Below are 24,440 nucleotides of genomic sequence, written 5' to 3' on the forward strand. Positions count from 1 at the left end.
AAATCCAAGATGGCCGCCGCCTCCGCCGCACCGGCGGGCGCGCGCCACCTGCCGGCGGCCCCAGCCCAGGCCCCGTGCGGCGGCCCCGCCCCTTCCCGCGGCCATGGCGGCGCTGGGGCTCTGCCGCGCCTTCGGGGCGCTCCTGCTGTCGGCGGGCTCCCGCCGGGCCCGGCCCCCGGCGCTGCCGCCCGGCCCCCAGCCCTGGCTGCCGGGGCCGATGTCGGCGCCTGCCGCCTGCCGCGGGCTGGGCGGCTCGGCGCCGCGCTGTACCACCGACCCGCTGTGGAAGTGCCGGGCCAAGTACACCGTGCGGCCCGTGGGCATGAAGAAGACGGGCGGCCGCGACCACACAGGTGGGTGGGCGGGAGGGTGGGCGGGCTGCCGGGGCCGGCTGGACGCGGGGGGTCCCACCTGCAGCCGCTCCCGTGTCCGGCAGGCCGCATCCGCGTGCGGGGGATCGGTGGGGGACACAAGCGGCGGTACCGCATGATCGACTTCCAGCGCCTGCGCTACGAGGAGGGGGCCCCGCCGGAGCCCTTCACCGAGAAGGTCGTCAACGTCCGATACGACCCTTGCAGGCGAGTGCGGGCTGCGGGCTCAGCCCCGGGCCCGGGCAGTCGCGCCAGCCGTGGGCCCCTGCTCACCCGCCGCGCGTTCTCCGTGCAGGTCGGCTGACATCGCCCTGGTGGCCGGCGGCAACCGCAAGCGCTGGATCATTGCCACGGAGAACATGCAGCCGGGGGACAGCATCACGAACTCGCCTCACATTGGCAGGATGGCAGGTGCACGCCAGGGTCAGGGGCAGCTGTGCCGGTCTTGCCAAGGGCTCGTCGGCTGCTCCTTGCCCAACTTGTCAGCTTCTGTCTTCCAGTGTCAGCCAAGGAAGGGGACGCATACCCGCTGGGGGCTCTTCCTGTCGGCACGCTGATCTGCAACCTGGAGAGCCACCCTGGGAAGGGAGCACAGTACATCCGGGCAGCTGGTGTGTCCCCACACAGGGAACCCACTGTTTGTAGGGGTTTGGCTGAGCACAGATGGAGAGGAGGGCAGGGGGGCACTGCTCTGGGTGGCCAGTGGCAGGGAACTTTCTCCCCATGTTAGAGTGCAGCACATCCCTGCACAGAAGCAGGGGCAGCTCTGCCCTGTTGATTCCTCAAGGTCCTGTCTTCAGAAAGAAGTGCTGCATTTACTACAACAGTGTGGGGCTTTGGGGAGTTACCAGCATGGGGATGTGCTTGCCACAGGGTGGGATACTTCGTCCTGCTGCTCAAGGCAGCTGCCTCCTCTCTTGCCTGCTGCAGGTACTTGTGGGGTGCTGCTGAGGAAAGTGAATGGGACAGCCATCGTGCAGCTGCCCTCCAAAAGGCATATGCAGGTAAAGGAACTCCGCTGTTCCTGGCTCGACTCCCTGGGCACGCAACTGTGTGTCCCCAGGGAGGGCTGCAGCTCTTCTCTGTCCCCTAGGTGCTGGAGACCTGTGTGGCCACGGTGGGCCGCGTGTCCAACGTGGATCACAACAAGCGGGTGATCGGGAAGGCGGGCCGGAACCGCTGGCTGGGCAAGCGCCCACACACGGGCTTGTGGCACCGCAAGGGTGGCTGGGCTGGGCGCAAGATCAAGCCTCTCCCACCCATGAAGAGCTACGTCAACCTGCCACAGGTCAAAGCAGTGGAGTGATGCCCGGAGCCAATAAAGCGTTTTTCATGCCACTGCTGTCACATTACTGATGCTTTTTATGCAAGGGCCTTGGGGTACTTTCCTCACTTTCCCACAAGTCAAGTTCAGCTGTGTTCGGTCCCTGAACACAGTTCAGGGGTGGGGTTGCCAGGAGAGATGACTGTGGGGCTGTGGACTGCCTTGGCTTGAGTTTGACGTTGGTGGGTGACTTGGTGTGGTCAATTTGCACAATCGTGTCAAACCTAGCTGTAGGACACCCGGGCTCTTCTCTCACCCTCGACTTGTGGAGCAGTGAAGGCAAGCGGACGGGAAGGGGGCTTCCAGCCAAGCTGACTGGGAAGCTGGGAATCACGGACCTCAGCGCCTCCCACCCCCGTAGCGCCTCACTGCTCCCTGGCCCCACTTCTGCCGCCGGCCGCTGCTGCGCCCTTCCCTCGCCGCCTGCCCCGTCCCTCAGTGCCGCACTGTGCTCCCTCATGCAGCGCCCCGCGCTGCCCCGGTCCCGCCGCGCCCGTCCGAGCTCCGGGGTGCCGCCGCTCGGGCCCAGCCCTCACGGCCGCCGTCGGGCGGGGTCTGCGCAGGCGCCCGCGGCCGGAGCGGCGCGGGAGCGGTGCCGGAGGTAACGCGGAAGCCCCGGCGCGGCCCCGCGGCGGAGGGAGGGCGGCGGGCTGGGCACGGCCCGGCGCGGCCGGCGAGCGCCCGAGCGGAGATGGCCCGGGACGGGCCCGGGCCGTTTAGGGGAGGCTTCGGTCGCGGCCCCCGGCCGGCCGGGGAAGGGGTGCGGCAGCCGAACCGGGCCGGGTCAGGCGCTGCTCCGTGCGCGGCGAGCTGTCGCTTGGCCCGCGCCTGGAAGGAGCTTTGAGGCTGCCGCTGGCGCGGCCGGTGCGCACGAGAGCTCTCCCCGGGGATGGCAGTGCCGTGCCGCCTGCCTTCAGCGTGCGTGCCCCGGGCACAGGCCTGTTCCTCACCGTGCTCCCAGTCCCGCCTGGGTGATGTGCAGCAGAGCCCTCCAGCGCAGACTTGCACTGGCCCCCTGATCCAGCATGCGGGCTCCACCTGGCTCGGGTAGGTCCATCAGCACGCAGCCAGGTGTCATAGGTGAGCTTCCTGGGGAAAGCTGCCCTTCCCGGGCACTGCTGTCCGTATTCCTGCCATGCCCACAGCCTGTTTGACAGTCCAGAAATCACTGTGGTTTGCCCTGTAATAGTGTTACTACATATATGCAGTTTTCCAAGGAGAAAAGTGAGCCATATCTCATATTTACTGTGTTGACAGCCCTGTCCTCGAGTGCAGCCAGTACAAAAGCACGTTTTAGTGGTTGCATTGCCATGTCACCAGCACTGTGACAAACAGGAACACAGATCTCTAGCCATAGCACGCCTCAGCCACCTCTCCCCAGCTCCTGCTTCCCCTCTATCTCTGCAGACCCATCTGCTGCCATGGTGAATGAGAAGCACAGTGGCACCCTGCTTGTGCAGCTGGGGCCCAAACTGCAGGCCTACCCAGAGGAGCTGCTCCGGCAGCGGCGAGGCCACGACGGCCGCCCGGAATACCTGGTGCAGTGGAGCGTCGTTAGCTCGGCAGAGAAAGCAGCGGGAGGCAGCAGTGCCTCCTCTGCAGAGAGCAAGGCAGAGCACATCTCCATGTGGATGTCTGCAGAAGAGGTCTGTGCCAGCTGCCCGGCGCTGCTGGGCCGGAGGAGGCCGGAAGGGCCGCGGCCGAGAGAGGAGAAGGCGCCCGGGCCGTTGGCCGCGGATGTGCCGCTGGACGAAGCCTCGCTGCTGGAGATGAAGGCCGATGTCAGGAGCCTGGTGCAGCGAGCTGGGCGCCAGGTGGCCGAGGCCGGGACGCCCGAGTGCTCCATCCTGAGCACGGTGCACGTGCTGGGCGCCTACGCCAGCATCGGCTCTCTGGCGGGCGCCTTCAGGGAGACGGGAGCCCTGGAGCTGCTGATGGCGATGCTGGGCCACAAGGAGAAGCGGATCCGCCGCAGCGCTGGCCAGATGCTGCGGGCTCTGGCTTCACATGATGCAGGTGGGGGCTGCTCCTGCTCGGTGCCTCTGAGGAGGTGTTGCTGGGCAGCTGAGGGGTGCCAGGCCTTTGGGAGGGGTGAGATGCCTGGGAAGCAGCATGTCTCGGGGCTTGCTGGCAAAAGGGGAAGAATCAGTCTGGATCTTGCAAGCTTCCTTGGTTGTAGTTGTCTGGACTGCTCTGGGAGTTAGAAACTTTTTCCCCTGCCAGGTTTCTGAGCTGGGATGCTGATTAACTGCTGGGAGTGTTAAGGAATGTTAGAGGTGGCTGTCTCCTCTAGCAGCCCCAGCACCTCTCCTGCTCCACCACTGGAGCCCAGCCCGGGGAATCTGGAGTTTCTCAAGCTGAGAGATGCAGCTGCCACTTTCCCATTTGCAGGTTCAACCAGTAGCAAAGCTGAGTGCCCACCCTGGAGCACAGACACACGCAGGACTCTGACACACTTACGGCACTCACATAAACACAAGCACAGCCAGCCACGTCCCCTCCTGCTCCTTGTCCAGCAGAGACAGAAGGTCACTCCTGCCAGCACACACTGCACTTTCCAGGTTCACAAGTACACACACATGGATCCCTTGGGTACCAGCATGGCCCCTCTGTCCTGCACCTGTGCCTGGATCCAAGCCCCTCTACCAGTCTCAGAGGTCCTCCTGCTCCTCAGTTTGTCAAGCCTGATGCTTGCTAGTAAACCTGTACCATTCTTGTTCCACAGTCCACATTCACACATCCCTTGGGACTTCTAGCACCAACCACCACCCACCTCATACCTTGGTCTGGACTCAGGACCTCCTCCTTGCTAATCCAGCATGAAGTTTTGCTAACGAGTTACATGCACACCCCATGCACAGCAGGGTTGGGAAAGATGCAGACACTCACCCTTTCCCCTGGCACCAGGCACTGCAGTCCTGCTTCAGCTGCTGGTGCTGAAGTCCTCACTTGCCTCCCTTCCAGCAGCTGTTCTTCAAAACTCACACTGTTCTCTCCCCAGTGGCTGGTGACCGAGGATCCTACCTACTCCAGGCAATAGCACTGAGTCCCTGGCACTTGCCCCAGGAGCTGGCACCTCAGGCCAGGGACACCTACACCCCTGACCAGAACTGAGTAATTTGTACTGGGTCTTCCCAGTAGCTGGCATTCCAGCCTCAAATCCATGATTTTGATCTCTCTGATGGCACCTCCAGCTTGTCACTTGCTCCACTTGCAGACTCCACAGGGCTCCCACAGCCCCAGTAAGGCTCCAGTTTGTGGCACCAAATGCCACTCATGCAGGTCTCACCGGCAGCTGGCACTCGGTCTTTGCAGTACACGCACACAGGGGTAGAGAGAGAGTTAGTAAAGATTTAGTAAGAAAGTAGGACAGACTGTGTCAATCAGGTACAGGGCTGCCAGACAAACACACTGACCAGCTGTGGTTTGAACATGACTGGCGCCTTTTATATCCCTTTCTCTGCACCCGCTTTTGTCTTCCTTGCCAATTCCAATTAATCAGATAAACCTACTGAAAAATAATCATTCTCACACCCAGATGTCCTTACTAATTGTAGTGACTGACCAGATTTGTTTCTCCTCACTGCATCCATTAGCATTTGTCAGTCAGGTTTGTGATTCTTTATGTTCTTGTTTATGGCTTCCTTCTTACTTTGACTCTTTGCAGTGAAAACGTCCTTGACTGGATGCACTTAGAGGAACAGACAGTCTCTTTCCACATACCCTTGCAATGAATACCGGTGCCAAAGGGCTTGACACAGCCTTGGTGGGTAGAGGCTGGTCCTCACCCAGTTCTTTCATTTAAGGGGAGCTGCCATGGCTTGGAAGTGCCTGATTAGGCTTAGATACACCTGGAAGGTTGCTGGTTGTGGTGTATCCCACAGGAGATCTGGCTTTCCCTGTCCTAGTGCCTGAGTTCATGCAGCTCTGAAGTGGGGCAGATGAAGGGCTGATTCAGGTTAAAACTTGACTTCTTTTCTTCCCTGGGACCCTGTTCTGGAGTCAGTTATTTGGGGTTGCTGCTTTGTGAGAATCTTGCAGCATTAGGGGTAGAAAAAACACACTGTGGAGCAAAGTGTTGCCAGTCCAGATGAAGGGGCAGAACATGGATCAGGTGACACTGAGCGGCAAAGCTGTTCCTACCCTGTGGCTCTGCCTCTCGCAGGGAGGGTGGGGTGAGGGTTGTCTTTAAGGGGCCTGAAGAGTTTTTGTTGTTGTTGCAGGGAGCCGGGCCTATGTCCTGCTGTCCCTGAGCCAGCAGGATGGCATTGAGCAGCACATGGACTTTGACAGTCGCTGCACCTTGCTGGAGCTGTTTGCTGAGATCACATCCTCTGCAGAGCACTGCATGTCCTTCGAGGGGATTCACCTCCCGCAGGTGGGGACAGACCCCGCCACGAGCCCTGGCCTGTGGGGCACGAGGGGCCAGGAGGGGTGGGAGTGGGGGCCAGGGCTGGCGCCCTTGTCCAGGACAAGAGGGTAGTTGGAGGTGGGCAGGTGAGCAGGACTGGCTGTTGGGAGAGCCGGGGCAGGACCTGGGCCTGGGCTGAGGCTGGGGGCGGTGCAGAGGCACCTGGAGAGCCCTGTCCGTGAGCAGGGAGGGGAGGGTGGGCTGAGAGGTCTCTGCTGCTGCCAGCTGGTCCGGAGCTCTCGGGGGGCCTGCCTGGGAATGAGCTGGTGGCTCAGAGGGAGCTGGGGGCTGGAGGTGCTCTGCAGGCCGAGTGTGACAGCTGTGCTTGTTGCAGATCCCTGGGAAGCAGCTGTTTGTCCTGGTGAAGCGCTACCTGTGTGTGACTTCTCTCCTGGACAAGCTGAGCGGTGGCGTGGAGCAGGGAGAGGAGCAGCAGGGCTGTGCTATGCCCAGCCCTGTCTCTGAGGAGAGGAGCCGTGTGAAGCAGGAGTTTGAGTTCAGCATGGCCATGGCAAACCTCATCTCGGAGCTGGTGCACGTGATGGGCTGGAGCCACAGCCACAGGGCAGAGCCGCTGGCCCAACGGGAGCTGCAGCCTCGCCCTGCCCGCTCCATCTTCCAGCACAAGACTCCAGCCAGCACTGCTGTCGAAGCAGCTCCCACATCCCCAGCAAAGGAGCCCGTGACCTTCAAGACGCGCTCGGCCTTCCCGAGCCGCAGCAGCTACGTGGAGTACGTGCAGGCCACGCTGGTGAGCGGCATGAGGGTGCGCATGCTCGAGGACTACGAGCAGGTCACCGCCGGCGACGAGGGCGACTTCCGCCGCAGCAATGATGGCATGCCCCCGGTGCAGGTATCCCTGCTGGGGGAGCAGGCGCTGCCAAGGGGCCTGTCTGCTCTCTTGTGCAGCCTTGCATAGTGGGGCTGGGCTTGCCTTCCCCCAGCTGGGTGTCTCTTGGGCTCTCCCCCTCAGGTGTACTGGCAAGCTCTGGGCTGTACGTACTGGGTTCACTGGCACATGGTGGAGATCATTGGCCCTTCGGAGCACAAGGAGCTTGAGGGCCAGGAGAAGGTGAACACCCTGACACGAAACCACAGACTGAGAGCAGGTGAGCAGCCTGTTGGTCTCCTTCAAGCATGTTCCAACTCTACCACTGCCATCCTGTCACCTCCCTTTCCCCCAGCAAGCTATGGTACGGTGGGGACCTCTTCTGCCTAGCAATAGCCCTTTCCTTGGGGAATGCAGAATGTGCAGCAGAGGATGGGGGAATTGTCCGAGCTGACACTGTCCCTCCTTGCTCTGCTCTCCTGCAGTTCCACAGCCATTCCTGTGCAAGCCCTTGGGGGGGCTGTACTCCCTGCCTTACCTGGGGCAGCGGCTGCCTAAGGCTGCAGAGGCACTGAGCCGTGCCGAGTGGTGGGAGCTGCTGTTCTTTGTGAGGAAGCTGGAGGCACAGGAGCAGAAAGAGATCACCTGTCTCATCCAGCAGCACCAGGGAGAGCAGGTAGGGGCCAGTGGCTGCATCGGGGAAATGGGAGGGAGGAGCAAGGGGAACATTAGGGAAGGGAGCAGGCCCAGAGGAGATGGCAAGTGTGAGCTGTGCAGGGACAGCCTGAAAGGGACAGAAATGGGAGGGTGAGCTGGGATGGTGAAAGCGTGAGGAGCTGGGCCCAGCAGAGCAGTGAGTGGAGATGCGAGGACACACAGCGTCCCCTGAGTGGAAGAGTGACTGTCCAGCGAGGTTTGGGCAGGCGAGGCGAGGCCGTGGGGTCATCCTGCCGGTTGCAGTTGGGTGTTGAGCACGGGTGGGAGGTGTGGGCTGGTGGGAGTTGGGCTGGGGACAGGCGGGGAGGGTGGCAGCGGGGAGCGGTGCTGGGCACCTCTGTCGGTGCAGCCTTTCTGTCCGTCCCGGCAGTGGCCGCCCCAAGGGGCGCGGGGTCTGTGGCGAGCCCGAGGTTAACTTGTCCCCATCCATCGGTGTGGCTGTCGGAGGTGGATGAAGAAGCCCTGATGCAGCTGTCGGTGCCTGCGAAGCTGGCCCAGAAGGTGCTGCAGGTCCTGGAGAAGCGGTGCCAGGGCAGCTCTCTGCGTGACCTGCGCGGCTCCCGTGTCTACGGCAGACACTTCCTCGGCAGGGGGGCAGAGCAGGATGGTGGAGGGAGCAGCGCAGTGTGCTCCGAGGGCGACGGCTGCAGGAGCACCGGCCCCAAAGGCACGATGGCCAAGGCGTCGGAGGAAGAGCTTTCTGCAGCCGTAGGGCCGCCCCAGGCGCGCAGCGTGGCAGTGAAGTCGGATTCCCAGCTGTTCAGCGAGCTCTTTGAGAGGGAAGGGCTGTTCTTGCCAGAGGTGACGGAGGAGCAGAGCCAGGGTAATGTCCTGCTAGGCGCTGGGGCACAGGCGCGGTGCTGGAAGCGGCACTGCTGCCTCCACGGGGGAAGGCTCTGGGCAGGGCATGGGGGGCCGTGCGGCCAGCGGTTGCCTGAAGTGGGGGGGCCTGCGGGTGCTGGGTCTGCGGGCGCGTGGCACCCCGGGAGCTGCTGGAGCGTCGCTGCTGCCCTGACGCCTCCGTCCCTCCGGGCAGTGCTGGGCAGCTCCGAGGGGGTGAGCGAGAGCGGCTCGCTGGCCAGCGTTGCAGCCGTGGTGGACGTGATCCAGAGCCGCAGCTCGGCGGTGGGGCTGCGCTTAGCTGGGCTCAAGCACATCCTGAAGATGCTGGAGGAGGAGTCCAAGTCGGAGCAGCAAGTCGGCACAGCCCAGGGCGGGCTGGGCACCATCGGGAGCGCTGGGTGAGCCCTGGGGTGCTGCACAGCCCTCGTGCTGCCTGGGGAGGGCCCTGTGGGCAGGGTGGGGGCCGGTGCTGAGCTGGGAGTGCGGGAGGTGGCAGTGGCAGTGTGCAGGCGGGTAGGCGCAAGAGGAGAGGTGGATTTTGTGACCCTTTGTCGCAGGCAGGCTCATCGGCGGGGCCGTCCCAGCCGCAGCGCGGGCAGGAAGGAGGTGGCTGGCAGGGCCCGAGGCGCTGGCAGTGGCAGGAGCCCCGGCTGAGGTGTGGTGTCGCACGCAGGGAGAAGCTGGTGCGGGTGGCCGTGGAGCTGCTGAGCACGGAGGCGGCAGAGAAGGCGCTGGTGGCGGTGACGCTGCGGCTGCTGGCCGTGCTGCTGGCCCGGTACGAGCGGCGCGTGCCCTTTGCCACGGAGGGCGGCGTGCGGGCCGTGCTGGCCTGCATGCAGCAGCACGGCTGCTCCGGCCTGGTGCAGCAGGCCGGCCTGGCGGTGAGTGCCGGGGGTGCCGGGGGGCGGGCAGGGCCGCCCCGGCCGTGCTGGAGGTGCCGCTGCCCTGCTGTTGTCCTCGCAGGCCCTGAAGGTGCTGGTGGGAGCTGCGGACGCTGAGCCGGGAGGTGCCGGTGGGAAGCCCTTGCCCTGGAACCACGGCGACGCACAGATGATGCGGGAGATCTTTGCCAGCATCGGCTCTGCCTCCAGCGAGGGCTCTGCCAGCCTGCTGAGCGCCATCCCTGCTGCCCTGAGCACCATGCAGAGGGTGCCGGGGTAGGGGCGGAGTGTGGAGAGCGGCTGAGGTTGGGGGGAATGTGCAGGGGGAAGGACGGGCAGGGCGGGCAGGTGGCTTGCGGGTGCAGGGGAGGCTGTGTGGCTGGGGGAGGAGAGTGGCACGGCTGTGTCCCTGCAGGGGCTCCTCAGGGGTGCAGAACGGCCTGCTGGTGGTGAACATGCTGATGGATGGGCACCGGGGCCTGGCGGAGCAGCTGGCGAGCTGCGGTCTCCTGGAGGTGCTGCAGAGCTGCTGGAGGGACGGGCAGAGCGGCGGCTGCCCGCAGGCCGTGCTGGCCCTCAGCGCCATCAATCGCCTGGCCGAGCACCGGCTGCCCCTGGGCCCGCAGGCAGCAGGTACTGCCTGGCCTGGCAGGGCAGAGCGCCCTGAGGGGCTGCTGCCGCTGGAGTGAGCGCCCGGGCTGGGCTCACGTGTCCTTGTCACGGCAGGCAGAGAGGTCCCGTTGGACCCGAAGGGCGTGCAGATGCTCCTGGGTGGCCTGGAGGACGGCGTCTTGTCCAAGGAGGTGGTGGTGGCCCTGGAGCGGCAGCTCTGCAGCGAAGGCCCTGCTCCCGCTGGCCAGGTGGCTCAGCTGCTGCAGGACCACAGCTGCTTCAGGCTGTTGCTGCGCAGCTTGGAGCTGCTGGGGACAGAGAAGGCTGTGAGCCTGAGCATCCTCAGGTGGGTGCAGAGGGGTTGGGGGGGCTCTGGGACCCCCACAGCAGGTGTGTGAGTGCTGGTGGTCGTGTTGGGAAGACCCAGTGCATGTTTGTGGGTGGTGGTGGGGGTGTTCTTCCCTGGCGGCGGGCTCACCCCAGCACGTAGGCAGGTGCTGATTGGGCTGTCCTGGGGCGCAGGGCCGTGTGGGGACAGAGCAGCGTGTGCGGGGGCGGGGACACGCAGGGGCAGCGGAGGACGTGCCTGGGTGCTGGTGGGGTGCGCAAGGTGCCAGGGCAGCCTTGGTTGCCAGTCCTTGAGAGATGCCTTCCGGGTGGGGCAGGGAAGCAGGGCTGCCTGGAGCATGGCTGTCCCTGTGCCCCGGCCTGAGCAGGCCCCCTGTGTCACTCAGGATCCTGAACAAGTTCCTGGACAGTTATCAGGAGGATGTGCTGCCCTGGCATGAGTGTGTGGAGCCCTGTGTGTCCTGCCTGAGCACCCACAGCAGCAGCTGGGAGGTGAGGGGGCCCCGGGACTGCCGGCAGGCAGGGGTGGCTGTGCTGGGAGAGGTGGGAGCGGCTGTCCTGGCCGTGTCCGTGTCCTGGTGGCCAAATGCCCAGTCTGGCCGTGCCTGGCCAGGCTCTGGCGGGCGCTGGTGGGGCTGGGATGAGGGGAATGGAGCTGCAGCTCCGGCTGCTGGGAGGGCCCAGGGAGTTGCCAGCGGTGCCCCGGCTGCTCACGGCTGCGTCTCAGCAGGTGCTGCAGGAGGTTGTTGGCTTCCTGCACCGCCTGGGCAGCGCCAGCAAGGACTGCGTGGTGGTGATGTGCCACGTGGGCACCCACGAGGCTCTGAGCAAAGCCCTGGAAAAGCACAGCACGGTCCCGTCGCTGGCGCCGGCCCTGCTCGAGCTGGTGACGGAGTGTGAGAAGTTCGCCAGCCTCTACAAGAAGCTGACGAGCAGCATCTTGGCCGGCTGCATCCAGGTGGGCCTGGGGAGGCACGGCCGCGCTGGGGCTCTGGGTCTGGGGGCCCTCAGGCTGTCCCCGGCACTGAGGGACGGCCTTGTGCTCTCTGCCTGCCGCAGCCCTGCGTGGGGTGAGGGGAGAAGGACCTGGGGCCCCTGGTAAGAGCCTTTTGCCATCCCACAGCTGGTCCTGGGACAGATTGAGGAGCACCGCCGGAGCCACCAGCCCATCAGCATCCCCTTCTTCGACGTCTTCCTGCACAACCTGTGCCGAGGTGAGTGCGGGCAGTGGGAGCTGGCCCCAGGAGCTGGCTTGGTGGCTGGAAGCTGCACGTGCTCTGCCCACAGGCTCCAGCATGGAGGTGAAGGAGGACAAGTGTTGGGAGAAGGTGCAGGTCTCTTCCAACTCGCACCAGGCCAGCAAGCTCACGGACAGGAACCCCAGGACCTACTGGGAGTCGAACGGCAGCACCGGCTCCCACTTCATCACTGTGCACATGCAGTGTGGGGTGGTGATCAGGTGGGGCTGGGCCGGGAGGGCTTTGTGGATCTGTGCCAGCCCTGCCACAGTGGCCCCGTGCTGGGGGCAGCGGGACATGGCCGGCAGGGCGTGGTGCTGTCAGGGGCCAGGGCAGGGAGGTGGGGACAGCCCCGTGTTTGCTGTGCTGCAGGGAGCTGAGCATGCTGGTGGCCAGCGAGGACTCCAGCTACATGCCATCGCGGGTCGTGGTGCTGGGCGGGGACAGCCCTGCCACCATCAGGACGGAGCTCAATGCGGTGAGTCGCCGTGGGAGAGGCGGGCCGGTCCTTGCTGTGCCCCGTGGAGGTGTGGCCCTGGTGCCCTCGGGGAGGTGGGAATGGCAGGAGCTGCGCTGCGGGAGCCGCTTGCAGGCTGGCGGTCGTGCTGAGGGCTCAGTGCCTCCCTGCAGGTGACCATCCTGCCCTCGGACAGCAGAGTGATCCTGCTGGAGAACATGACCCGCTTCTGGCCCATCATCCAGATCCGGGTGAAGCGGTGCCAGCAGGTAGGGGAGCAGGGGCTGGGCCCGGGAGCGGGCAGCGTGGGGCGTCAGGGCCACGTCCGAGGAGCTGAGGGTCCCGCTCTCCCGCAGGGTGGCATTGACACACGTGTGCGTGGCATCGAGGTGCTGGGTCCCAAGCCCACTTTGTGGCCCATCTTCAAGGAGCAGCTGTGCCGGCGGACGTTCCTCTCCTGCACTGCTCGGGCTCATGCCTGGAGCCAGGAGATCTGCCGAGACCGGGGGCGGCTGCTGCAGCTCTTTGGCAGGTGAGTTGTGTCCTGGCTGTGCCATCGCGTCCCTGGTGTCCCAGGGCCCCGGGAGACGTGGCAGGCAGCCTGTGAGGGGACAGCGGGGCTAGGAAAGGAGCAGCTGGGTGTGCCACCTGGACGGGAGGGGCCCTTGCTCCTTCCTGGCCACCAGTGGTTCTGGAGGGCCAGGGCCGCCTTGGGGTCCCCTGGGTTTAAGCTGGGCTAACCCCCCAGAGGGGGATGCTGGTCCCCCACAGGGGCCGGCACATCCTGATGTGGCAGAGGTCGGCCAGGCACAGCAGGATCTCGTGGCCACAGGCACTGCACAGCCCCGTTTGGCAGCAGCTGTGAGGGCCCCGAGGGCCATTGGGGGCAGGTCCCAGAGACAGCGAGGGGCCCTCCCTGGCTGCTGGGGGCGAGCAGGGCCACCGAGCCGTTGTGCCTTGGCAAGGGGCAGAGCAGGGAGCCACGAGTGTGCCCTGCTTTCCCGTGGGAGTTCTCCAGCCCCGGCACCGTGTGCCGCCCGGTCGCTGTTGCAGACTGAACGGGGCGCTGCAGCACGAGCAGGGCTTTGCCAGCTGCTTCCTTCCTGACGATGAGGCAGCCCGGGCACTGGGCAGGACGTTCTGGGAGGCCCTGGTGAACCCCTTGGTGCAGAGCATCACCAGCCCAGGTACCCTGCGCTCTCCGGGACCCATCCGTGCCGTGCGCCAGGCAGAGGCGCCTGGCTCTGAGTCTGGTTGGCCCCGCAGGCGCTGATGGTGTCAGTCCTCTGGGCTGGCTGCTGAGCGAGTACCTGGAGAGCGTGGAGCTGCCCCGCCATGCCACGGGGCGCAGGGCTACCTTTGGCTCCTGCGTGCGGCGCCTGACCCAGCTCCTGGTGCACGTGGACCCCGGCGGCGCCGAGCCAGAGGAGAGCAGAGCAGCTGGTGAGCCAGGGGCTGCCCTCCGCGGAGCTGGGCAGGCGGTGCTCCGGAGCGCCAGGCTGTGGCTGTGAGGCTCCTCTGGGCAGCGTCCTGTGGCACAGGAGGCTCCTGAGCCAGGGAAGGCTTGCGGTCACGCCCCAGCAGTGGCCGCGCCTCCCCAGCGTCCCCTCAGCTCTGCTGTGGCCGGTCAGTGTGTGGGGCCTGCCCACGGAGCCACGCTGAGCCTGAGGTTGACCCTTGGCAGGTGGGAAGGAGGGGAAGAACAAGGAGGTGCTGGCCAGGACTGCAAAGGCAGTGGTGGAGAAGCCGAGAGGTCTGTGGGGAATCTCGCAGTGCTGGCGTGGCGTGGTGCAGCAGCAGGTAGAGCTTGGAGGGCTGACTGGGGGGGCGTGGGACCTGCCCTGGGTGGTTGGAGCAGGGAGTGGGGTCTGGAAGTGCCCTGGGAGCGTGGGGAGGGCACAGGGCTGTAGCTGGCCTCCACAGAGCCTGGAGCGATGTGGGGACAGCCGTGCTGCGCTTGCCGCCCTGGTGTGGCTCGGGTGTCAGCCAGGCCCTGTGCCCAGGCTGATGCTGCGGGCCAGGAGACAGGTCCAGCGTTGGGCTTTCTGTCCTGCTGGGCTGCTGCTGTGCCTCCCTTGTGCCCCCACAGCCCCTGCCCAGCCCTCGGAGCCGCGCTCCCGCCTTGGCAGCCCCACAGCAGCACCAGGGCCCCGAGCTGGCCCTGGCTGGGACCCAGGCAGTTGGTGTTGGCAGGGCAGGGCAGGGCTGGGGACAGTGCGAGGGGCACGTCCTGCTGCGGGCTCAGCCCTGGCGCTGCTCCCACAGGTGCAGCGGTTCCTGGAGGCGGCGGGGCAGGCGCCGGACCTTGCGGAGCGCTACTGCCGGCTGTACCAGCGCCTGCGCGGGGCCACGGAGGAGCTCTTTGGGCAGCAGGCCGCCTTCGTGCTGGCCCTGGGCCAGGGCTTTGCAGGGGCTTTGCTGCAGCTCTCCTTCCTGACTGCCCTGCACGTGAGTCGAGGGAGCGCGGCCCCGCTGCCTTGGCCCTGGGCACAGCTGGGGAGCTGCCCTGAGCCGTGGCGCTGGGGCGAGCTCGGGGTGGGTGGTTTCCTGTTCCCCCGAGCCACAGAGCCCTGCCCTGGCACCCTGGATGGTGGCCAGCTCAGGTGCGTGGTGCTCGTCCCAGCGTGGGCCCGGCCTCGGCACAGTCCTGCCCTGGGCTGGTGCCTGGGCACCCTGGGGCCCTGCCCGGGAGCGCCAGAGTGTCCCAGCTGCTCCCCTCAGGGACATTGCCCCAGCCCGGCCTGTGGGCACCTGGTGAGCCCTGTCTGCAGCCAGCCCTGTCCCTCGCAGGTGAGCGAGCAGTTTGCTCGCTACCTTGACGTGCAGATCCAGGAGCTGCGCAGGGCCGCGGGCAGCACGGGGCCTCTGGAGCGGCTGCAGCAGTTCCTGGAGCCCTTTGTCGTCTTCAGCGGCCTGGAGCTTGCCCACACCTTTGAGCACTTCTACAGGTGAGGCTGCCGTGTCTCCCCGGAACCAGGGGCCTGGTGCAGCGTGGCCTGGTGTGCTGGGGGAGCCCGGCCTGGCGCGGCAGTGGCGCTCCCGCTTTGCTTTTACGGGGTCATGGAGCGTGGAGGGCCTGTGGGTGCTGCTGGTGTGCGGAGGCACATTCCCTGCTGGGGACAGGGAGGGGAGCCGAGCGTGCTGCCAGGCCCGTGTGCCGTGGGGTGAGGCCGGGCTTGGAGCTGTGGCTGTCTCCTGGCGGGCGGCTGATGGCCACAGGGCTCGGGCCCAGCCCTGACGGAAGCTGGTGGCCGTGGCAGGCACTACCTGGGGGACCGGCTCCTGACGCAAGGGCCGTCGTGGCTGGAAGGAGGCATCGTGGAGCAGATTGGGCTGTGCTTCCCCAGCCGCTTTCCCCAAGACATGCTGAGCAACTTGGCCGAGTCGGAGGAGCTCCAGCGGCAGTTCTGCCTCTTCCAGCTGCAGGAGCAGGATAAGCGGCTGCTGGAGCTGGACACAGGCCTGGACGAGGTGAGAGGGATGGTGGCGTGGGGAGGCCGGAGGCTGCCAGAGAATCCTGGATCCTGACCCGAGCCGCCCTTGTGCCCCCGTGCCCAGGTGCTGGGAACGGCCTCGGTGGCAGATGTGCCGGAGGTGAAGGTGCTGGCCCTGTCCCCGCGCTGCTGGCCTGTGTCCCCGCTCTGCTACATGGAGAACCCTGGGAGGTTTTTCCCGGCGGTGCTGAGCTCCCCCCTGGCTGAGTTTGCTGACTTCTGCCGGCAGAGTGAGTGCTGCGGCCAGGAGAGTGCCCAGACCCTCCAGGGCAGCTCAGCCACGAGTGGTGGCGTGCTGGGGTGGGCTGAGTGGCTGGCAGGGCTGGTCCCTGGCGCTGACACTGTCCCTGGCAGGCCAGAGCCAGCTGGGCTGGGAGTGCACGAAGCCCCGTCGGCTGCAGTGGACGTGGCTGGGCCACGCCGAGCTGCAGTTTGGAGACTGCGTTCTGCACGTGTCCACGCTGCAGATGTACATCCTGCTGTGCTTCAACAGCGTCCAGGTAGGAGCTGGGGCCACCATGGGGCGAGGGAGGCAGTGGAGGCCGGAGCATGGCAGGGCCGTGTCCTCCCTTCCCTTCTGCTGGGGTCTCCAGCAGTGTTGGGGGCACAGGACCCCATGGTTAGGCCAGGCCTGTGGCCAGTGGCTCTTGGCCATTGCCCTCCCACCCCGTGCTGCAGGAGGTGGCTGTGGAGGCCCTGCTGCAGGCTACGGGGCTCCCTGCTGACCTGGTGCACCACGCACTGACCCCGCTGACCCATGGCCAGGGCGTCCTGGAGGGGAGCTGCGCTCCGGGGGGTGAGTGTGGGGCTGGGGCACCCGGGGGAGGGGCTGGTCTGAACCCCGAGGGGGTGCTGGGCTTAGGGGTGCAGGAGTTCGTAGGGCCAGCGAGGGGGCTGGGTCCGTGTGTTGCTGCCGGGGGCACGGGTCTGTGTGCCAGGCCGGGGCCTGAGGCCGGTGTGGGGCTGGGGGTGATGCGTGGGGTGGGGCTCGGGGCCATGCACGGGGCCCATGTGGGTCAGCGTGGGTGGTTGGGTCTCGGGTCTGTGTGTGGGCTTGGGGCGGGGCCAGGGGCTGTGTGCGTGGCTGGGGCTTGGGGCCACACGTGGGGGACAGGGCTGGGGTGGCCAGCAGTGCAGGCAGCAGCAGGAGGCCCAGCTTGGGTCCCACAGCCACACGTGTGTCCCGGGGCTCCTTCAGGGCCCAGCCCGAGGCTTGGCTGAGCCTGGCTTGGGTGCTGGCTCCAGGTGCCCTGCGGCTGAACCAGGCAGCCCTGGCCCAGGCCTCCGGCCGCCAGCTGAGGCTGCGGCCCCAGCAGAGGTACCTGCGGACAGAGAGGGCTGAGGTGAGCGCCCTGGAGAGGAAGAGGAACGTCCTGTGCTGCCTCATCACCCGCATCCTCAAGGTGGAGAAGCAGCTGCACATCGACAACCTGGTGTTCAGGGTACGGGGTGGAGCAGAGGGGGCCCAGGGGCTGCGTGGGGGCTGCAGCCACTGCAGTGGGGCTCCCTTGCTGCCGTAGGTGATCGATGCCTGCCAGAAGGGCGAGCTGGGGCCGGGGGTGCAGTTCCTGAGCTTCTGCTGCCACAGTGTGGACGTGCTGTCCTGCATCCTGCACCTGTTGAACCAGGGCTATCTCCGGCGCCAGGAGGGGAGGCCTCATGTCTTGGAATACATCTCTGCTGAATCCACAACACTCCCCACTTCTCAGGTACAGCCACAGGTTGCCTTCCAGACTGTAGAGATCAAGACAGCAGCAAGCCTGGCCTCTGCTGAAAGGAGACAGACTTTTTCCACGTTCAGGTAGATGAGGACCTGGCTGGGAAGACTCAGGCTGAATCCAGTCTGTCTCTCCCTGAACATGCGTGAGTTTTATTTAAATAAATGAGCCAAGCTCCACCCAGTCCCAGCTTGGAGTCTGTTGGGGAGCTCAGCTGGTCCATGGCTGGGAGCATGGCCAGGCCATACCCGTGGTTGCTGTGCTCAGACAGCCCTGACAGTCATGCTTGCTGGAGTGGTGGTAGTAGCTGCACCCTGCCCAAACTTGTTCTCTCCCAGCTGTGCTCAGTAATGCCCTCAGACATGGGGGCACACACACACACACACACACACATACCCTGCCATAATGGTAACAGCATTAATTTATTAAAATTAATCCCGAAAAGTAACCATACAATAAATTTAAAAAAAATAGAATCTTGTAAAAAAAAAAACTCAGGTGCCCTCATCCCACACCTCCAGCTGGCAGCACCATGGGGTAGGGCTGGTTGGGAAAGGATGGGGTGACGAAGAGGACAGCCTCAGCAGCAGGGTTGCATGGGGACTGGAAAAGCTGCTGAGGCTGTGCTGCAGAGGGCAGGGCCAGCACAGCAGTGCAAGGCTGGCAGTGGGGCTGGCAAGGGTGGTAGAGGGGTGGTGGGCCCTGCTCAGCACCTGCCCCCTGCACAGAGCAATCTGGCTGGCTGCAGCACTGGGGAACCTGCCTGGGTCCAGGCCAGCTGGGGCCCTGGCTGGCTACAGGGCTGGCCTGGCAGGTGCATCTGTGGAGAGCGGGGCCCAGAGCCCTTCCTGAGGCCCTGCTGGCTGGTGCCAACCCTTGTCACAGGCTGCTGTTGGGGGTCACAGGAGGCAGATGGCATGGTGTCCTGGCTGGTGTTGGAGGGTGCATGGACCCAGTCTCACTGGCCTCACCTTCACGGCTCTTGGCCCACAGGGTGCAGGTGTAGTATCCCCCCCCCCCAACAGAGCAGGAAGGGACTGGTCTGCAGAAGATGGGGACAAGAGCACGTCCATCTCCCTGTCTCCTCCTGCAACCCACTGCAGCTCCATTCCAGGGATGCCCCAATGTCTCACACACTCTTCGAGTAGCCGAAGATGCCCACAGGGAGGTACTTGACGTGTGTTGGCCACTGTGCTGCCAGCTGGAAAAACTTCACGTCGTTCCACTCCACCCCATCTATGGAGACTGAGAGGAGAGGGTGCAGTGAGGTACAGCCCTACCACAGCCAGCCTGTGCTGCCTGGTCTGCTCCGCTACAGCCCCAAGGGGCTGGTACTTGCCCTCACCTCGCAACATGGTGTTCTGGTGCTTGGCTGTGCAGATGAGGCGTGTGATCCCTTCAATGACTTGGCTTTTGGGTTCCAAGTCCTTTTCTTTTGGTTTCTTGCTCAGGAACATCACTGGGACCAAGACCAGACAGGACCAATGTTAGGATGTCCCCGCCTGGACCTGAATGGGAGCCCCTGCCCCAGTGCATTGACTGACCCCTGCTGGGTCACGTCTCAGCCCTGCCCTCCTGCAGGCTCCCCCCCACCCTTTTTGCAAAGAACTTTGGCCCCAGAGCCAGAGAGCACCCCAGAGAGCTTGGTTACCTTTCTTGTTTTTCTCCTTGGTGACCACGGTCATGGCCATGGTGCTGGGGGGCACCAGTTCCCCTGTGCTGGGGATGCGGCTGACCTGGAGTGAGCGGAAGTTGCTCTTGAGTGTGTTCTTGATACCCGTCTCTCGCTTGTCACCCTCCTTCTTCCTGTCCAGCCCTTGTGTTGTCCAGTAGTCCACCTGCAGGCCCATCACCTCCACACCAGGGCTCAGAGACCTGGGCAAGATGGGCAGCACATGCAGCACACAGGTGCTGCCCTTGCTTCTCTCCCCCGCTGCCTCAGGCTGAGGGGGCCTTGTTTTCTTACCCAGCACCCGAGAGGCCGCTGCTGACGGATGGAGAGGGTGGTGGGGTGCTCACGGTCTCCTTGCCATAGGGAACAGCTGCACTGGAGGCTGGTGCTGAGCTCAGCAGGGAGGGGGTGCAGACTGTAGCATCATCCGAGTCCACTGGGGAGGAGAAGTGTGGGTTTGAGGGGTTGGGGGACACCAACAAGGGCCTCCCACAGTGGAGAAGAGAGCTGGGGGACTCACCGGAGGCACTGAAAGACTGCTCCACTAGGCCCACCTTTACCACCTGCAAGGACAGACAAACCAGAGAATACCCAGCATCAGCAGGACTGTGCACTGCACCTCTCCCCTCAACATCTGCTGGCCCCTCAACACACTTACCCCCACAAAGGGGACAAACTTCTGGCAGGAGTCCTCGTCAGGGCTGCAGAACGAAGAGAGGCTGGTCAGGGTCTGGGTGTGCTGAGCATCAATTCCTATGTGACTGCTAACCTTGTGCCCTCACAGGGGTCAATGCTGACTCACATCCACTAGGACCATCTCCTCTGCCCTCCCTCCCTGAGACCCCCTGTCCCCAACATGGCAGCACAGGGCACACTACACAAGGAGGCAAGGAGTTGTCCCCTCCAGTGCTGGGAAAGGGCTTGCATGCGGGAGGGCAGCCCTGCCCCACTGTGGGGTCATGGCTCCTCTGCACAGCAAGAGGGATGGAGGCACATGGGGAAAGGCAGGGAGAGGCCAGGCAGCGGCACAGCAAGCACAAGCCAATACCTGATATAAAAATCAAAATAGAGACTTCTCTTCCTTGGGTGCCAGAAACCAAGAGAAGGGAGAGGTGAGAGTGCGGCTGGAACACGAGCATCAACCCCCGGGCAGCACAGTACCAGCTTGCAGCCCCGCCCAGCCCATCCCAGCCCTGGCAGCTGGTCCCCACCATTGGGGCTGCCACAGTCACAGCTACTGGAGGGGCCAAGCACACCGGGAGGTGGCAGGGAATGGTGCTGCAGGCCTCTCACTGGGGGACCCCAGCTCCCTCAGCACCATGCTGCTCGTCAGTGGAACGCAGGGCCTCACTCACTTGTTCCCTGTGTCCCGCATCCCTGTCCTGGGCAGGTCCCAGACTGGGCCTGCATGGAGGAGGACAGGAGCCCTGGGGCCACACTCACCTCTTCTGCTTGTAGGTCAGCATGGCCTCGGAGATGGGGAGCTGGTGAGAGAGGCTGGCTCCAGCGATGAACTGGGCAACACGGCCTGCTATGTCCACAGTGTCTGGGGACAAAAAGAGCCATGAGGACCTCGATGGCAGCTGGGCTCCCCCTCAGGGCACTGCTGACACCAGCTGGCCCCCACTCCTCACCTGCGGTGGGTGGCTCAGCCCTGCTGAACAGCTCCCGCCACGCTGTGTCCAGGAAGAGAGTGCTGTATTTGTTATCCACTGAGGCCAGGTACTTGGCAAGAGGGTGAGAGCCTGCAGGGAAGAAGGGCAGTGTTGGCTTCAGGCAGGGGAATCTGGGGAGGTGGGAGAGGACAGCCCTGGGACTGGGCTCCTGGTGACTCTCACCCAGCGGCACAAGCAGGAAGCGAAGGTAGTTGAGCCAGTCGGGTGTCTTGCTGGCCAGTTGTTCCACAAAGAAACGGAGGACAACGCTCAGGTAGCTCTGGTCCCCTGCCACCACCACCTTCACCGGGGGAGGCATATGGGAGTTACAGTTACAGCTGCCAAAGGGAGAGGAAAGGAGACCGTAAGGGATGTGCAGTGGCTCAGCAGGTGGGCCAGGGGACATGCCCTGCCAGGCCAGCTGACAAGAACCCATCGCTGAGAATATCCAGCTTGGTGTGCACTGCCATGGGCAAAAGCAGTACTGGGACCCCCCCACTTTCCCCCGGGTCTACACCTGTTTCTATAGTAGTGTCCACAACCCCAAAGGGTCCAAATGAGCCCTGGAGAGCCAGGGCCATACCCAGCCCTTCTCTGAACCCATATGATGCCAACAGGCTGAGCCCAAGCTGTACTCACTATCGCTGGATGCGGGAGACAGTGGTGTTGAAGGCTGCCTGGATGTCCGCCACGGAGCAGGTGGATACAACCAACTGCTTGTGCGCCTGGAGCTGCTCACTCACGTACTGCCAATGCAGAGAGCTCAAGTTAAGGCACCCTGGAGGCATGGCTGTGCGGGCCAGCACCAGCCCATGCCTGCCCTGGGTCCCATGCCCCCGGGGTTAGAGCTGGGACATGTGTCCCCACCCATGCCATACAGGGAGGAGGAAACCATCAGGTCACTCACAGCTGCATCCTGAGCATCCCCCGCTCCTCCCAGCTCTGCTCTAGGGGCCAGCCAGCCCCCTGCTCTCGCCTTTGAGCACAGCAGTCACCACCCTTGCCATGGCAAGGGCAAAACTGTCCCAAGAACCAGGCTGTGTTCCTTGAGATAAGCAGTTTGGTCCAGAGAATAAATCCTGCCATCCCACAGCAGGACTCAGCTCTAGGCTCAGTCTGCCTCTGCTCATTCCCTCCTCTTGCTCTCTCCCACTGTGGCATTCCAAAATCCTTCTGTCTCTTCAGGTGTCTGCATGCAGCTCAACAGTGGTAAAATAGGCAGTCAAGCCAGACAAGGGGGCTGGTTCTGGGAGTGGGCATTGACCTTTTTTTCCCTATCCAGGACAAGTGGAACAAGCCAAGAATGCACAGCCTGAGTCAAGACTCCACTTCTCACTGAGAAGCCCTTTCTTCTGCCACAAAATTTTCCAGCACCGTTTCTGGATGGCAGATGTAGCTGCAGGATCCTGAAGGGGCCTCACAGGTGTTTTATCTAACTGCATGTTTGCACACATGTACATTTTCCTGCTCACCTTTAGCAGTCAAAAGCTTTAGCTTTAGAGCTTCAGGTATGGGGGAGGCAGGTGTTTGTCAGGGGCTGGGCCTGTCCTCACACCCTGCCCTGCTCTGATGATGTAGTTAATGCTCCCTGGGAGAGGCAGGTGACACTCTTCCATCTCTCAGTGGGAAATACCTCTGCTGCTTCCCAGGGCCTGGTGCCCACAGAGGAAGGGAGCTCTTTGCCAGGGAATCCAGCAAAGGTGGCTTCCTGGGAGCCAGGACCAAGCAGTGAGGGCCTAAGGCACAGTCTGCTAGCCAGCCTTTCTGGGACTGATCAGAACGTCCATGTTTTGAGGACGCAGTGATGCTGTGTGATAGAGGAGACACACCTGACTCTTGTGTATGTGGCTCAGCACCACGTAAATGCATTTTCTCCCTGAAGGGCCACAATGGGGGAGAGGAGGGCACAGCTGGTGCCAGTTTCCCTAGGACACCCTGCTATAACTGGGAGAATCCACCCTGGTTACAGCTGCCCCTATGCATCCAGCTCCCATCACACCTACTCACCTGCCCCTGCCACTCAGCAACATTCACCAGCACGATGCTCTCGGGGAGCTGCTCGTCTGAGACCAGGATCTGGTTCAGCTGATCGTAAACAGACTTTCGAGGCACCTGCGACAGCATCACCGCAAAGGTTAACCCCAGTCAGCCGCCTGGGACACTCTGCCCACAGCTGAAGACCTGGCAGAGCTCTCGAGTAAGAAGTCTCCAGATGGGACAGCTCCCAAGGGCCTCACCTGGGTGCTATGCCATGAGTCTGGAGAGCTCTCACTGTCCAGGCTGCTGGCACGGCCACCCTGTCCCTTTGAGCTCTGCCGGTCCTTCACAGAGGTGCTGCGGGGACGCCACAACTGCTTGCTCTCTGCCTTGCTGTGAGGGAGAAGCAGGAGAGGTAAAACTGTTGAGGAAATCTCATCTCCAACAACCTCCACTCAGTTCAGGGAGCCAGTGTGAGCTTGCTCAGCCCTGGCAGGGGGCACAGACCTGCCTTACCTGGGGGATACAGCACTGGGGAGCTCGGCTTTGGTCCCAGGGCCCAGCTGGGCCAGTCTGTCCACGCTGCCCTCCCTCATGGCAGCCTCTGCAGGCGCCAGCCGGGAACACGGCTCCTCTACCGCCAGCTCCTGCGGGTCACACACAGTCACTTCACACACACTGCTCTCCTGGCTCCTATGGGGAGCAGCCCTGCACCCATGGGTGCCCATCCTCAAGAGACTCCTGGTGGCCCTCCTGGAGAGCCAAGGCTGCAGGGCCTTGGGAGGGCTGGGCTGCACCTCCTGCAGACCCTAACACTCCTTCAACTCTTGCTGCTCTCCAGCACAACTAACTTGTCTTCCCAGCCCTGCTCCCAACCTGGTGGGCACCCCTGGTACTCCAGAAAGCAAGGTGGGGTTTGAGAGAGCTCCACATCCCATAGCCTGGACTCACCACTGCAGGGACCTCTGCTCCTGGCTCTTCCTGTGGTCGCTGTGCTCCTGGCTTCCGCTTGTCTGCCTCGCCCTGGGGGACAGGGAGTGGGGTCAGAGCAGGATGGAGCACTTTGTGCAGGGCAGATGCCAGCGACCCACACCTGGCCTCACAGAACATATGCTCCCACAGGGGAGTCAGGCATCCCCCTGGGACCGGCCCCAGAGGATGCCCCCCACTGCTACCTGTCTGCCTGTGCTGGGAAAAAGAGGAGGAAAGAAGGAAAGGAGCAGCCCCAGGCAGGTGCTGCCAGGAGCTGTGGTCTCAGAGCGCGGGCACTGTGGGGGTGCTGGGCTAGCTGGGGAGGGACAGGGGCAAGAGGTGGTGTGGTGGTGTAACTCACAGGGCTGCCCGACTCTTGATCCTGCCCTTTCTGGCTGTGCAGACTGCCGATCTCAGTCTGGGAACCAGAATGAGAGACTCCCTCAAAGAAACGCCTGCAGAGAAACAGACAGACGAACGGACGGACAGACAGACAGACGGGAGAGAAAAAGGCAGGAATAAGAGAGGAACAAAGTCACCATGATCCCAGCACATCCCCACCGACCTGTCCCAAGCACAGAGCTCTGTGGAGAGGTCCTCAGTGGGACACAGGGCCAGACAGCCAAGAGTCTGGGCGATGCACAGCTGAGGAGCAGACCTGTCAGCAGTGCCCCTCTGACCCTGGGGAGCTGGAGGCAGGGTCTCCTGGCGCTTTCTGCCTCAGGTGATCCCCTACCCCTGCAGTGGAGGTGAGGAGCTGCCACCTTGCCCCATTTCACTGATATATGGTCTCTGTCAACACCACAACTCCAGTGTGCCTCTGAACCTCTCTGCCTCCTCTGCACCGTAACAGCTTCCACAGATTTCTGCTGCCTTCCCTTCTATTTCCCTTTTTCCAGGGATGACTCCTTGCCTCTGCCT

At 63.8% G+C, this 24,440-nt stretch overlaps 3 protein-coding genes across 10 annotated transcripts in view; 2 read left to right on the forward strand and 1 right to left on the reverse strand.

The window, feature by feature from the left end:
* The first annotated feature begins 86 nt into the window (after positions 1-86).
* MRPL2 (mitochondrial ribosomal protein L2) lies at positions 87-1,709 on the forward strand. Its single transcript, XM_032104255.1, has 6 exons — positions 87-353; positions 437-578; positions 667-782; positions 872-982; positions 1,302-1,375; positions 1,465-1,709. The coding sequence occupies exons 1-6, from the start codon at positions 104-106 to the stop codon at positions 1,675-1,677; spliced, it is 906 nt and encodes a 301-aa protein (XP_031960146.1). The 5' UTR covers positions 87-103; the 3' UTR covers positions 1,678-1,709.
* A 537-nt stretch (positions 1,710-2,246) lies between these two features.
* On the forward strand, positions 2,247-17,427 carry LOC116441844 (cullin-9-like). 4 transcript variants are annotated; one of them, XM_032104196.1, is made up of 30 exons: positions 2,247-2,296; positions 3,103-3,711; positions 5,919-6,073; positions 6,441-6,959; positions 7,080-7,215; positions 7,421-7,611; positions 8,100-8,475; positions 8,689-8,893; positions 9,169-9,376; positions 9,459-9,652; positions 9,792-10,009; positions 10,103-10,334; positions 10,723-10,828; positions 11,064-11,294; positions 11,460-11,550; positions 11,624-11,795; positions 11,947-12,052; positions 12,205-12,300; positions 12,388-12,563; positions 13,085-13,218; positions 13,298-13,474; positions 13,716-13,831; positions 14,297-14,479; positions 14,822-14,979; positions 15,292-15,502; positions 15,590-15,755; positions 15,880-16,025; positions 16,204-16,321; positions 16,771-16,967; positions 17,046-17,427. In XM_032104196.1, the coding sequence occupies exons 2-30, from the start codon at positions 3,117-3,119 to the stop codon at positions 17,328-17,330; spliced, it is 5,898 nt and encodes a 1,965-aa protein (XP_031960087.1). In that variant the 5' UTR covers positions 2,247-2,296; positions 3,103-3,116; the 3' UTR covers positions 17,331-17,427. The 4 variants fall into 4 exon arrangements, with proteins under 4 accessions (XP_031960087.1, XP_031960088.1, XP_031960085.1 ...); XM_032104194.1 differs by lacking the exon at positions 2,247-2,296 and adding an exon at positions 2,466-2,742; XM_032104195.1 differs by lacking the exon at positions 2,247-2,296 and adding an exon at positions 2,467-2,742 and having other exon boundaries at positions 11,067-11,294; positions 17,046-17,330.
* A 219-nt stretch (positions 17,428-17,646) lies between these two features.
* Positions 17,647-24,440, reverse strand: part of LOC116441849 (phosphofurin acidic cluster sorting protein 1-like) — a 62,979-nt gene continuing 56,185 nt past the window's right edge. For 4 of the 5 annotated variants that reach the window (XM_032104215.1, XM_032104214.1, XM_032104210.1 and 1 more), the window contains exons 10-25: positions 23,881-23,974; positions 23,499-23,570; positions 23,064-23,194; positions 22,808-22,940; positions 22,578-22,682; positions 21,210-21,316; positions 20,754-20,908; positions 20,550-20,660; positions 20,359-20,461; positions 19,964-19,996; positions 19,574-19,616; positions 19,436-19,478; positions 19,210-19,351; positions 18,895-19,118; positions 18,589-18,702; positions 17,647-18,488 (exon numbers count right to left, since the gene is read on the reverse strand). In XM_032104215.1, the coding sequence (XP_031960106.1) occupies positions 18,373-18,488; positions 18,589-18,702; positions 18,895-19,118; positions 19,210-19,351; positions 19,436-19,478; positions 19,574-19,616; positions 19,964-19,996; positions 20,359-20,461; positions 20,550-20,660; positions 20,754-20,908; positions 21,210-21,316; positions 22,578-22,682; positions 22,808-22,940; positions 23,064-23,194; positions 23,499-23,570; positions 23,881-23,974 (1,726 nt within the window). In that variant the 3' untranslated portion in view covers positions 17,647-18,372. The remainder of the gene's footprint in view (positions 18,489-18,588; positions 18,703-18,894; positions 19,119-19,209; positions 19,352-19,435; positions 19,479-19,573; positions 19,617-19,963; positions 19,997-20,358; positions 20,462-20,549; positions 20,661-20,753; positions 20,909-21,209; positions 21,317-22,577; positions 22,683-22,807; positions 22,941-23,063; positions 23,195-23,498; positions 23,571-23,880; positions 23,975-24,440) is intronic. The other variant, XM_032104211.1, reaches the window with a different exon arrangement.

Source organism: Corvus moneduloides, chromosome 3 (genome assembly GCF_009650955.1).
Source record: "Corvus moneduloides isolate bCorMon1 chromosome 3, bCorMon1.pri, whole genome shotgun sequence".
NCBI classification, from domain to species: Eukaryota; Metazoa; Chordata; class Aves; order Passeriformes; family Corvidae; genus Corvus; species Corvus moneduloides.